The 12,787-nt window shown below is 62.3% G+C and overlaps 1 protein-coding gene across 2 annotated transcripts; it reads right to left on the reverse strand.

The window, feature by feature from the left end:
* Positions 1-11,780, reverse strand: CAPN10 (calpain 10). Of its 2 annotated transcripts, XM_040638302.1 has the most exons (12): positions 11,548-11,780; positions 9,189-9,320; positions 7,770-7,966; positions 6,782-6,999; positions 5,004-5,145; positions 4,145-4,311; positions 3,533-3,804; positions 2,915-3,117; positions 2,492-2,747; positions 943-1,142; positions 689-734; positions 1-416 (listed from the first exon to the last, which is right to left on the reverse strand). In XM_040638302.1, exons 1-12 carry the CDS (start codon positions 11,671-11,673, stop codon positions 387-389), a joined length of 1,989 nt encoding a protein of 662 aa, XP_040494236.1. In that variant the 5' UTR covers positions 11,674-11,780; the 3' UTR covers positions 1-386. The 2 variants fall into 2 exon arrangements, with proteins under 2 accessions (XP_040494236.1, XP_040494239.1); XM_040638305.1 differs by lacking the exons at positions 9,189-9,320; positions 11,548-11,780 and adding an exon at positions 8,840-9,005 and having other exon boundaries at positions 7,770-7,842.
* Between the last annotated feature and the right edge of the window lie 1,007 nt (positions 11,781-12,787).

Below are 12,787 nucleotides of genomic sequence, written 5' to 3' on the forward strand. Positions count from 1 at the left end.
CACTGGGTACTCATGTTTATTTATAAAGTCACTTCCTAAAAATGTTGCACATAGATAGTTCTTGACAAGATTTGTCCTACTACGCTCTCGTCTGCTGGAAGGCCTCTCTCCCGAGCTGGGGGCAGACGCCAAGGAGGGTCGCCAGGAAGCTCTGCTGCCCCAGCGCGTGGGACAGAGACGCCCTGTGCGGCTTCCCCTGCCCTCCCCGGGCACCTGCTCTGCCCCAGGCTACGTCCCCCACAGGATGGGGTCTTCGCCTGGACCCCCGAGCACATGCAGCCGTCCATCCAGCTCAGGACCGGCCCCCACGGCGCTGAGGCTGGAGGCACCGTGTGAGGGAGCCCCTCAGCACCCCCAGTCGCCAGAGCGGACACGGGGTTACGCGGTTAGGTTTTCATAACTGCCATGAAGGAGGCCTGCGGGAGGAAAGATGGTGGGGTCGGGGCTGCCCTGGATGGTGGCTGGGGGCCCACCCCCCTCATGAACCCGGTGGCACTGCCGGGGGTGTGACTGCAGCCCCAGGCTTCTGGCCCTCCTGGCCAGAGACAAGTGTGCCTGTGTCCCAGGGCACAGCCTGGCCTGCAGCGCGGCCTCTGGGGGGAGCGTGGGGGAGAACGCAGCCCCCGGGGCACCAGGCAGCCCCCAGGTGGAGTACGGGGCCCGCCCCCGACCCAAGCCCCACACCTACCTCCTGGAGGAGCTGCCCCAGCCTCTCCTGGCTGTGAATAGAGCGCCTGCAGGAGAGAGGACAGCTCAGCCCAGCTGGCCCCCAGCTCGAGGAGCAGCCGTGCTCTCCCTGCCTTCCCCCTGCGGGTGGCTGTGCTCCACTGCTGCTGCTGTGCCGGGACAGGTCAGAGCTGGGGCAGGCAGGGCGGCAGCAGGGCGGCGGGGAACAGGGAGGCGCACATGATACACTGAGAACCCCCAGCCCTGGAGCCACACCTGTCTATCCTGGTGGCGATGGTCACCGCGAAGGCCCCTTCTGTGTCTGGCAGGTAGGTGGAGGGCACGACCCTGTAGGTCCCCGGTGACAGGTGGCAGAGCCGGCTCACTTCCTGGGCGTAGCGATGCGGCACACAGCTCACCACAGGCTCCTGGAGCAGCAGGCCGGGCGCACCCTGGCTCCCCCCGTCCACCGGAACCTGGGAGATGCACGGGCTCAGACAGGGCAAGCCTGTCCTTTGGGCCGCCACGACCACCAGGAGGTGCTCTCCTTCTCAGTTTGGGACTTCACTCCCTTTCTGAGGCTGGGATGTCCAGGGTCAGGACAAGCCTGGGGCCGTCTGCCTGGATCTCCCCACATCACACTTGGGCCCTTTTCCAGGAAGGAAGACCTGCCAAGCCTGTCAAGATGGGCTCACCACTCACCAAGGCCCCACGACCCTTGTCAGGCGGGCAGCCCTGCCTGGGGGACCACCACCATCACCACTGCCCAGGGCTCTGTCCAGAGAGTCACCTGACTGGCCCTGGCACTTTCATCAAAGCCTCTGGATGCCCCAGCTGGTGGCCCGGGTGGAGCAAGACTCCAGAATGAGCCCTCCGCTCTTGGGTAATGCAGCGGCTCTGTCCTCCCAGGGGTACAGAAGCTTCTCAGAGACACGCCCACCCTTCCTTCCCGTCATCTGCAGCCCAGGCTAAGTGCGTGCACCCCACAAGGGAGCCTGGGACACATCCTGGCCATCGCCCCAGCCCGTGCTGCCTTGGGCACCCACCAGTTCGTCAAGCCCCTCTTGAAGTAGGGCCCCCAGGAGGAGCACACGTGCGGGCTGGGAGCCACTTCATTACTGTGGAATCTGGGCCTGCAACCTCTGACCTCTGGCACTGTGCCTGCCCTCCTTCCCCCAGCCACAGGTCTGCTAAGCGTGTCCTACCTGCAGCACGGCACAGTGAGCAGGCTGAGGTGGAGGAAGATTTGGGCTGGCGTTCATGACATACGGGCCCCGCTTGGGCCTCAACACCCGCTCCATTCCACCCATGACAGCTTTCTGATCTGAGAATGAGCAGCTGCATTCGGTGGCATCTGTCTGCCAGGACCCCACACTATCTTTTGTGGCCCTTTCCCTCCTTTTCCTGCTCTGCCCGGCGAGTCTGGGCCAGGACCTCTTCCTGCCCCCGAGCTGATGCCCGCTCCCCAGAAGAGCAGCCCAGGGGTGTGGGGCACAGGAAGGGCGGGGCTGCGTGGCTCTGGGGCAGCTCTTGGTGGGGCACGCCATCGGGTCTCCTGGGCAGGAGGCACAGTTCTGGGGAGCAGAAGTGACCTCGTGACACCGTTGTTCTAAGCTGAGGGAGTGGAGGAGGGGCCGTGTGTGCTGACCTAGGACCCCAGTGAATTACAGACTTCAGGAAACCCAGACATGATCTTGCACGGGACCGGCCAGCCCGGCTGTGCTCACACGATCGAGTCCAGGCCTCTGTCGTGCCTGGCCACCCATGGGGACACAGACCCTCTGAGGGCCTCCCCCCCGCCCCCGGAGCAGGAGGAGGAGCTTGCCTGGAAGATGTGGAAGCCGATGGGATGGCACTGGCTGTCTTGGCAGTGCTGGTGCAGAGTGACGCGGACACAGCGGGGGCCTGGGCCCTCAGGGACCGACAGGGGGAAGCACGGGTTGCTAGGGTAGGAGGCAAAGTTCCTGCTGCCCCCTGCTGTCTGGCCGGTTCTCCAGGAGCCCCGCAGCTGCACGGTCTCCCACTCGCCGGCGGGCAGGGCCTCCCCAGGGGCAGGGCTCCCGGCCGCCGGCTTGATGGCACTGTCAGGGAAAGACACACAGGAGGGCGGCTGGCAGCACGCTCCAGGCCTGCCCACTGCAGGCCACGAACGCACACGCACCTCCAGGAAGCTGCCCGGGCCGCGCTCCCCTTTCCTCAGCTGCAGGCCTCAGGAAAACAGCCTAGAGCCCTTCCTTGCCCCTCTCACCTGAGGGAGACTCTCCCGCTAGAGAAGACCCGCAGCAGAAACTGCCCTGGCACGTCCTTCAGGAAGGTGCTGGGCACAGCCAGGTAGTAGCCGGGCGCGAGCTCGCAGCGCAGGTGCACCTCCCGGTCATAGGCGTGGCACACGGTGCCGGCCACGGGGGGTGTGGACAGGACCCTGGGCAGGCTGACCCGCCGCTTCTCCACCTGCACAGAGGAGGGCGAGCACCACCGTCCAGAGACTGGCCCCGCCGCCTTGGCCCGGCAGAAGGGCCTCTCAAACGACTTAACAAGCGAGCACCCAGACCCGTGGGTCCCTCCCCGGCACGGTGGGGGCCGGCTCAAAGTGCCCCCCAAACCACCTCTCACTCGACCCTGCTCTGGGAGAGAGGAGACCCATCAGACCGTGCTGTGCCCCCCCTTCCTGCCAGCCAGCCAATGGCTGCTCGAGTTCTGTCTCCCTTTGTCCGGCAGGCACCGGCTGCGCCGGGCGGAGCTGGGTCTGTGCGAGCTCCAGCGGCCGTCTGACCCTGGAGGACGAGGCACAGGAGGCTCCCTGCAGTCGCTTGTGTCCCAGCATGCCCAGAACCTGAGCAGGGAGCCGGGCCCAGGGCGGAGATACCTTCCAGATATGCAGGCCCACGGCCTGGTAGTCCTCGCGCCGGAAGCTGGCCGGGCTCCACGCTGCACACTCGTCCCCCACTGGCGCCCGAGCCCGGCCCGCGGGGCGCACCCTGGGTCTCTGCAGGACGGCAACAAACACCTCGCTCGGTTCCGAGACCCGCAGCCAGAATTTGGGGTTGCTGGGAAAGCCGCTGTTGTTCCGACAGCCTCCGGCGGACTGCCCCTTGACCCAGGCCCCGGGCAGCTCCTGGGTGTGGCACAGCGCCTTTTCTAGGGGGAGAACCAGCAAGCAGCAGCTTCAGGAAAGGGCTCCCACCCGGGCATCCCTGCCACTTGCACAAACACCAGCTGTGGCACCCCACAGGAGGGGGCCCCTTGGTCTCCCGCCACCTCAAGCCACCTGGGACGGGAGGGGACGAAGCCATCTCTCCACACACAGGAGCAGCAGACTAGGGCCTGGGGCGAGGGCTGTGCCCAGGAGCCCCCAGGGGAACATGGTGGCCACTCAGCCCTAACCACATAAGGCAGAGCCCGTGCAGGTTGTGGCACCCCCACAAGGGCCTGTCCCAAGTGATGGGGGCCTCCCCTTGGGTGCAGGCCTCCCCCTTACCCGAGTAGAGGCTCTGCAGGTGGCCGGCCTCTGTGATGGGGAAGCCAACGGTGACCTCGTCGAACTCCCGGAGGAACTCCTCCTCCTCTACCCAGAACTCTCCTTCCTGCAGCTGGGACAGCAACTCAGACTCATCGGCTGGGTCCACCCGGCTCCACCCTTCGCCCCTGGAAGGCACGTCACTTCAGTGGCGGCCCCTCATCCCGGAGCTGACAGCACTGACTGAGGAGCCCTGCGCCCTGCCAGCTCCCTGCTGGCTCAGCTCACACTGGCTCCGCACCGGCCCTTCCTCGGGCTAATCCTCACTCCTTCCCCGAGGCTCCTGCCTCGGGCTGTCCCCATGAGTGGGCCAACGAAGGATGTGCCCGACCGCCTCAGACCGAGTTGCCGCTAGCCTCCAGCACTCAGGAGCAAGGGTCAGATCTGCTGACCAACTGCGGTCGGCCAAGGGGAATGGACCCAGTGCCCTCACTCAATCCTGGTCCCCGGCATCAGTAAAGATCTTAGAGCTGTACTGCGGCTTGGGCGTCCCACGTGTCCTTGTCACCCCGCAACCTGACCGGGCATCCACCATTCCGTGAGCACCCTCGAGATAGAAGCCCAGGGCCTAGGGTGGCCTCGGTCCCAGCACCAAGCACTAATCCAGCCTCCTAAGGCTGTCTAGGGCCAAACACAGGACCCAGGGGACCACAAGCAGGTGCCAAGAGGGCCTTGTGGGAGACCAACCGCGCACCGTGCTGACCAGCTACAAACTAGCACGGGCACACACACGGCTGTGACGGCTCCCCGCTGCCACTCGGGACCCCGGCCCCCTCCCCTCACTGACAGCAGCACAGCCCTGGCCTTGGCCCACACTCACCCCTGTCTCCAGGGCCCCTGCCAGCACCGCCGGCCCCAGGGGTTCCGAATGCGCAGCAGCAGGACGCTCTGGCCAGCCTGCCCCTGGAGCTCTCGCAGATCCGACACAATGAAGGCATGAAACTCCCCCAGTTCCCTGGCACCTGGGTGAGGAACAGCTTGGTTGTAGACAGGAAGTCCCCAGACAGAGCGGACGCACAGGTCTGTCTCCTTCCCCACAGGACGCTCCTGCACACCCGACCTGTGACCACAGTAACACCCAGACCCCACGGACCACTGGGGCTCCTTTCATGACCACTGTGGATAAGTGAGCTCAGAAGTGGCCTTAGCCAGCGCAGAGCCACAGCAAACAACCTGGGTGTGGACTGTGGCTTGGCTGCCACGGGTATGACAGGTCACTCCCTTCTCGGGGCCTTGGTCCTTGCCTGGGTGGATGAGCGAGGATGGCCGGCTGCCGACAAGGCAGCACAGGGCGCCTGGTGCTGGGCCGGTTCTCAAACATGCGGCTACAGGTGTTGTCGCCAGCAGGTCTGGGACGGGTCTGGGACCGCCAAGAAGAGCAATGTCCTCTTGGCAAGGCTGGCTGGGGGCAGGGCAGGGGGGACCGCACAGCCAGGGGCCGCGGGACCAAACACTGCTGGGGGGAACCCTGGAGCCTCAGAGAGGAAACCACCCCACTTGCCCAGAGACCCCCGAGCTCTTGGATCAAACCATGTAGAAGTGGAGGAGGCCCATCTGGGGAAGAGGGGTGGCAGTCCAGAGAGGAGAAGAAACTTCGGGAATGTCTTTAAAAGCTTTATTTAGAATGGTGTCATAGCCACCACTCTGGGTGTCTGCCCGAGTCCCCAGTGCTGAGTCACCTCCGAGGGATTCAGCTGAGCACAGCGGCCCTCTCTTTGCCTGGGGGTTTCTGCAAAGCCTGGAGAGCTAAGAATTAGTCCTGCCCCACCCCGGGGACAGCTGATGCCAAGCCTCAGGGAGAGTTCTGACTCTGCGTCCTGCACAGTCAGCACGGCCCTCCGCGGGCTTCGCCTCCCCAACGTGGTGGCGCCCCAGGCCTCACCCAGACCCGGCAGCGTTCCCCATCCACGCGTGTCCGTTTATTTCAACGTCCATGTTCTTGGGCCAAAAACCTCACTATGAAAATCATCCTAAGTGTGAACACTGTTAAACATGAAAACGCTCAGTAACGCTACCTATAATGTGAGAACTTGGAAAGACCTGAAACGTCAAGCATTCAGAAGCGCCACTGACGGAACGAGACGCCGATGCCCTGCACGGCTTCTGAGAAAGTGGAACGCAGTACCAGGCGTGACGCACATGCCTGTGTGTGGAAAAGCCCCGAGGTCTATGGAAAAGTCAAAACAGTTCTGTGTGCGGGCTTTCCTCCTTCCGAGAAACTCTCTTTAATGAGCGTAGATATCCCTCAAATGAAAACCTGAGTTCGATTTTGCCGGTTTGCCAGCTGGGCCAGAGATGCCGCCAGCACTGGGTTCTAGAGTTTCTGTGTGGCGGCCGCCCCGGCAGAGGCTCCAGCCTCATCCTACTCGTAAGTTGGGGAAAAAGAAGAAAAAAGTCAAGGGAAAAAGGGACCCTCTCTCCGGAGAAGGATGGGTGGCAGGGGAAGGTCACACACCAGATACCAGCTTTGAAGGACAAACATCTTGCTTCCCACTTAGTCCCGACGGGGCCCCGAGAACAAGGCCCTGTGTACCTGTGGGGGCTGTGGGGGCGCCTGGGGTGCAGGCCCGTCCCGCTGCGGCCCGCCCTCCACCTTACCGTCTCTGGGGCTGAGCACCGAGCAGCTTATCGGACAGCGGTCCTTGAGGCTGAGCAGCTGCTGGCAAAGCCCGCGCTCCGAGCCGCCAGGCCTGTCCTGCTGGCCGCCGCTTCTTGCCGAGTCCTTCAGGCTCCACCTTTCTGCCAGGCCACCGGTGAGGTCCACCAGGGCATCCGCCACCTGCCCTGCCCACAGGTGCTCATAGGCCCCGTAGACCCTGGAAAGACAAACACACGGAGTGAGCCTCTGGCTCTGGGGCATGTGCCCGGCTGTCTTCCATCCCCGTGTCTTCAACACCCCCAAATCACCTCACCCACCACTTCAAGCGCTTCTCTGTACTCCTGCCTCATCCTCACCAAGTGCAGAGGTCCTGTGACCCTCAAAGGCCGTAATGCACAGTGGCCCAGCGACGGCCTGTGGCCTCCGGTGCAGACACGAGCGTGAGGCAGCGTGGGGCACAAGGCCGTGAACACCCACTCCTTTACTTCTCACGATCAAACCCCACCCTGGCCATGGGACAGAGGTGCTCGTGCCCACATCAGCGCAGGCCCTCCTCACTCCCTTCTTGCAAAGGCCTGCTTAGCAGGATGGCCTCTTCGGGCAGGCTGCTCACTGCATTCTAAGAGGGAAGTGTTCCCACTCGGACCTGGGCTGAGGGGCACAGCCTCAGGCAGGACCACACTAAACAAGCACTGAGACCTGGTTGGCTTCACTCCTCCCACGGTTTGCTGTGGTGGGTGATGCCTTTGGGCCCGACTTTGAAACAAGGGCGGAGAAAGAGGGAGCGGGTCGGGGGAGACGCACACCACAGGCCACGTCTCAGAGTTTCTGTCTCTGGGCGGGTCGGCCCCACCGCAGGCCTGGCTGCCAGGTTCCTGGAACTGAGGAGGGTACTACAGCCCAGGGAGAGCGGAGACGTTCTACCCGGGGGTGGCCTAACGCAGCTGTGGCTCCCCAGCCCGCCCCGGCCCAGCCCCTCCAGCGTACTTGGCATAGACCTTCTCCAGTAAGGGAAGCCAGAACACATCTTCTCTCTGGCACCGGGAGAAGCAGAGTCTCCCTGCAAGACAAGGCAGACGGTCATCTATGGTCACCTCCACCCAGCGTCCAAACTGCCAAACTCGACAGGTAAAGGAGCCGCGGTACGTGTGGTCACGCCAGCTCGGCTGTCCAGGAGGAAAGACCTACCACGCACAGGGAAAGGCAAAAGGAGAACATGAGAGACAAACCACGCAGTGTTTCCCAAGCACCGTCACCGGAGCCGCTCCACGGAAGCCTCTGCTGCGCCAGGGGCCCTGCTTCACTCCGCAGCTGGACGTCAGCGTTGGTGCAAAGCCCAACCACCACACAGAAAACTAACGCACCTTTTAACAGAACATTTTAGGACCACACTGAGGAGGCCAAGCATCTCCAAAAGCTTAAAGCCAACCATGACGTCCTACTGTTCCAAATAAACAATCACCCGGAGTCCAAAACAAACGTGACTTTTACAGGCAATTCCCGACAGAGCCGGCTGCAGATGGCAGTCACAGCGCCCCCGCCAGGGGAGGGGGTGGACACGGCGACCCCCCAGCTGCAGGTGGGTGCCTCAGGAGCTCCGCCAGCGCCTGGACCCAATGCACTCACTGTTGGCTTTGGAGTTCTGACCCAAAGTAAGACACACGTGGGCTTTGCACCTACACAGACTTGTCTGGTCCTGGCTCTGCCACATACTAGCTACAAAGGTGACAACAATGCTTTTTGCATCCTCGTTTGCAAACAGGGGTCAAAGCCAGCAAGGCCTGTGAGAATGAAGGCCAGCAACTATGGTGTGCTCAGCACGGCCTGCCTGGGGACACGGGAGTAGCTCTGAACGGGTCACCACTGTCAACATTGCTGCATCCGTCAGTACCATCCAGCAATGAGGCAACACTGTGAATGCTCCTGGAGAAGCAAGCACTCTGAGCAGGCCTGTTATACCTGGGCTAGCTGCCTAGCATCCGAAACAGTTTTATCACCTTTTGCCAATTCATATTCAAAACCTGTTAAAAAAAAATCAACTAGCTAGGGAAACTTACTCCAAACCAGGGGCACAGGATCCCTCAGCCGACCCTCTCCTACTCTAGGTGGGCTGCTCATCTTGGCATCGCGAACACACAGCTCTGCCTGTGTGAGAACCCAGGGCTCAGGAGGGCAGAGCGGAGCAGAAAGCACCTGCGCTGGCGCCATGGGGACAGGCGGACACGGTGTCCACGCCTCGGAGCCCCTGTGGCCCGAGAGCAGAGCCCTCCGTTCCCACCAGCCACGCCCGGAGGCCACAGCAGGGCCCACAGGGCAGAAGGTTCAGCTGCCCTGCCTCCTGCTTCCTTCCTGTGCACAGCAGACAGGAAGACAGAGCAGAAGAGCAGCCCGCCCCGCCACAGATACCTGGTCCAGGAGGTGCCGGCTCTTCTGCAGGGCGGCACAGGCAACCAGGAGCCAGCAGTCTCCCAGCAGCCCTTGCTTCACCTGTCCCTCCTGGGGGTTATCTGCAAACAGCCGGGGTGTGGCACAAATTTCCTGAAATAAAGAATATCGCCCAGTTATATCACGCCTGAAGGCTAGTCTCTAAAACTAAGAACACAGGATCTAGGTGACAGGCACCGGGGAGGAGCTCTTCTGGTCACCCACATTGCCTAAGAGGGGAGGGGAGGAGAAGCAGCTGGTCTCTCGCAGCCGTGATCTGTCAGCCCCTCCTGGCTTTAGATCACCCTGCCCAGCTTAGGTCCTAGGGTCCCTGTCTCTCTGTCTACCTTCCTTAAGTGGCAAAACCCCAACTCTAGATGAATTCCACCATCCCCCTTCTCAAAACAGTTAACTTGCCCTAGAAAATGGTTTCACTTTAAATTCATAACTGATCCTCCATACTGCTGGAATCCTGCTTAATTTCCCCAAAACCCAGACTACTTTGTACCTTCCCCTTTCTCCCTCTCTTCTTAACACTTCCACGTCCCCGCCCTTGCCCACGCCTGTCTGAACTGATCACCCTGCCGGAAGCTTCCTCAGAAGCAACCCCTACCTGACCCCTTCTCCTGCCTTTAGAGCCTGGGTTCCTCCCATGACCCCCTCCATCCTCCACCCCTGCAGGGAGAATTCCACCAGCATAAGGCAGAGAGAACCCCCATCTTCTGTACGATACTTTCCCCCTTGCATTATCTCCCCTTGAGGCGTCCCTCACTGACAGACTTCTCGAAAGAGCTGCCCTCCTTACTTCTTCCCTCCTGCTTACTCAGCACAGGCCCCTCTAGCCTCTGGGCCAGTCGCCTCTGTGTTGTCAAATCTGACGGGTTGCCTCTGTTCTCATCTTCCCTGACACTTGGGAGCATCAGAACAGTGGCTGTCCCCTTGCACTCCCCCACAGTCCCCTCTTGGCTCCCATGGTTCCACGTGTTCCTGGCTGTCCTTTCACCTCACCACCTGCTGCTTCTCCAGGCTACCTGCCAGGGCACCTGCTTGAACCCGCTGGAAAATGTTAGGGTCCCTCAAGGCTCAATTCCAAGCCCTCTCTTCTTCAGACCCACTTTCTCCGGAGATACTGTTCGGGGCCCTGGGCCCTGTAACGGTCCCCATTCCCAGAGGTCCCGGTCCTCCAGCCCAGAACTTTCTGAGCACCTGACTCTCACGCCCAACTGCTGGCTGACAGCTCTGCTAGCACCTTTGAGAGCAAAACGCAACGCGAGAGTCCCATCCCTAGCTATCTCTCACCTCCCAGTGCCCCCAGCATATCAGACAGGACCACCATCTAGCCAGGTGCTCAGGCTAAAAATCTGGAAGTTGTTCTTGATCCTTGCTTTATCCTTACTCTCTACTTCTAATCAGTCACTAAAACGTATTAATCGCCCTCCAAATTATTTCTCAAATCCAACCACTCCAAAGCCACATCCTAACGGTTGCCATGTTACCCTGAGCCCCTTTACCTTTCTCTAGGACCACTGCATTCCTGCTCCGTCAATCCACTTCCCAGCTGGCAGTAAAGGTGAGCTTCTTAAAACATAAACCCACTCAAATCGCTCCTCTATTAAAACCCTCTAATGGCCTTCCCACTGTGCCTAAAATGCATTTTTAACCCCAATTCCACTGGCATGACCTATAAGACTTCGTGCTTTGGCCCTTGCCTCTTTCACAACAAACCAGCACTTTCCGTGCTGCCCAAGCACCTCCGTGGCCAGAGCCAAGCTGCTCCAAGGACTGGTGACCAGGGAGAGGTCCCCACTAAGGCTATGTACTTGCAGGCAGGGGAGGGTTCTTCCTGAGAAGTCTTACTCAGCAGATAAACCATTTCTAAAGATAACACAGCACTAGGTCAGAGCGTCCCTTTAAATTGCCACCTTCAAGCTTCACGTGTGAAAATGCAGGTGCACAAAATCCAAATAGCGTTGCCCTTCCAGAAGAGCATGAGCGTAGTCGATCCCGGCAAACACAAAAGACAGAGCAGGACCGCCTGTGGCCAGGAGGGCCAAGCAGCCCAGAAGCTCAGTCCTGGCCGCCCGTCGGAGCAGAAGTGGGGCTGGGCAGGCGTCTGCTAGACCAGACGTCTCGCTCTGCCCCGAACCTCCTTCGGAACCGAGCTCTGGCGGGCGCGGGCCAGGAGCTCCGCGGTGGCTCCCTCCCGAGGGACCCCGCTCTCCTGAGGGCCGCAGCGGCACCCCGCCCGAGACAGCGCGCGGGGTGCGGGGCCCGAGGTTCGGGGCGCGGCCCGAGGTTCGGGGCCCGGGCCGAGGTTCGAGACCCGCGCCGGCCTCCCCACCTGGGGCCGCCTCCATGTGATGTCCTCGCGGAACTGGGCCAGCGGCGTGGAGAAGCTGGAGAACAGCGAGGAGTCCGAGGCGGGGAAGTCGGCGTCCCGGAAGAGCTCCCTGGCTGGCGCCCGCATCCTGGGCGCCCCGGGATCCCATGGGCTGCCCGCGCCCCCGGCGCCGAGCGCGGCCCCGGAAGAAAGGCTAGAACACTGCCGCTCCCGCGCGCCCGCTCGGTTGCCGCGGGAACCGCCGGGCCACGTGACATCGCGGCCCAATCGCACTCGAGCGGCGGTCGCACCCCCCAGGGGGCGTGGCTCTCGAGGTCGGCTCTCGCGAGACCGCACCGTCGCCCTGGCTGCACTTCTCTTTTCGGGGAGGGGTCTGGAGACTGACCCGGCCGCAACTGAGCCCCGATATGCCCACGGGCGTCGTGTCCGCGAGTCGGGGCAGCTCGGACCGGTGCGTTGGGGCCTCCTGGACTCGCGGGCTCTTGAGCTGAAGGGACCAGCGAGGCCTCCTTGGGCGAGGTCGGGCCGCGGACTACAGGTCCCAGCATGCAGCGCCCCCTCCCAGAATGCGCCGCTTCTCTCGGCGCTGGCCGGTCCGGCCGCCTGTTGGGGGAGGAGCCCGGGAGAGGCTCGCTGGGGAAGGCGGTGGCGACCCGCTGCGGGGGCCGAGGGCTGGGCTCCCGCCCGCAGCCGGCCGGGGGGAGGGCCTCTGGCCTGGGACGCTGTCTCGAGGCCGCCTGGGATCAGACACGCTGGATCCTGAGCGGAGCAGGGAACGAGGCTGGAGCAGATGTCCGGGCATGTGGTCCTGGTTGGCTGGGCAGTGAGTGACCTGCTGGACGTGCGCTAATAGCTGCGGGGAGGCGAGGACAGGGACTCCGGGACCTGCCTAAGTATTCATCCTTGCTGCAGGAGCCGGTACTTTCCCATTCCTGGGAAGGACGGAAGGCAGTCAGCCGGAGGCTTGTCTGCCTGTCCCCGAAGCCTGCTTCGGTGGGACCGGAGCCTTCACAGAGGGTCGGGCTGGGGAGAAGGGGCCTTAACCCTTCTCGTGGCAGCTCTCCCCCTCTACTAGGATTACTCAGATCTTGCATTCCAGGCTGCTTTTACCCAGCCCCCTGATGGGAAGGGTAGTCCGACCCAAGCCCTTCTGCGACGGATCCAAGTCCCTACTGGCAGAAGAGAGACAGCCTGGTCCTGGAGCATCTGCTCCAGGTTCCCATGATAGCTGCAGCTTCTC

Source organism: Ursus maritimus, unplaced genomic scaffold (assembly GCF_017311325.1).
Source record: "Ursus maritimus isolate PB19 unplaced genomic scaffold, ASM1731132v1 scaffold_1, whole genome shotgun sequence".
In the NCBI taxonomy this organism is placed as follows: domain Eukaryota; kingdom Metazoa; phylum Chordata; class Mammalia; order Carnivora; family Ursidae; genus Ursus; species Ursus maritimus.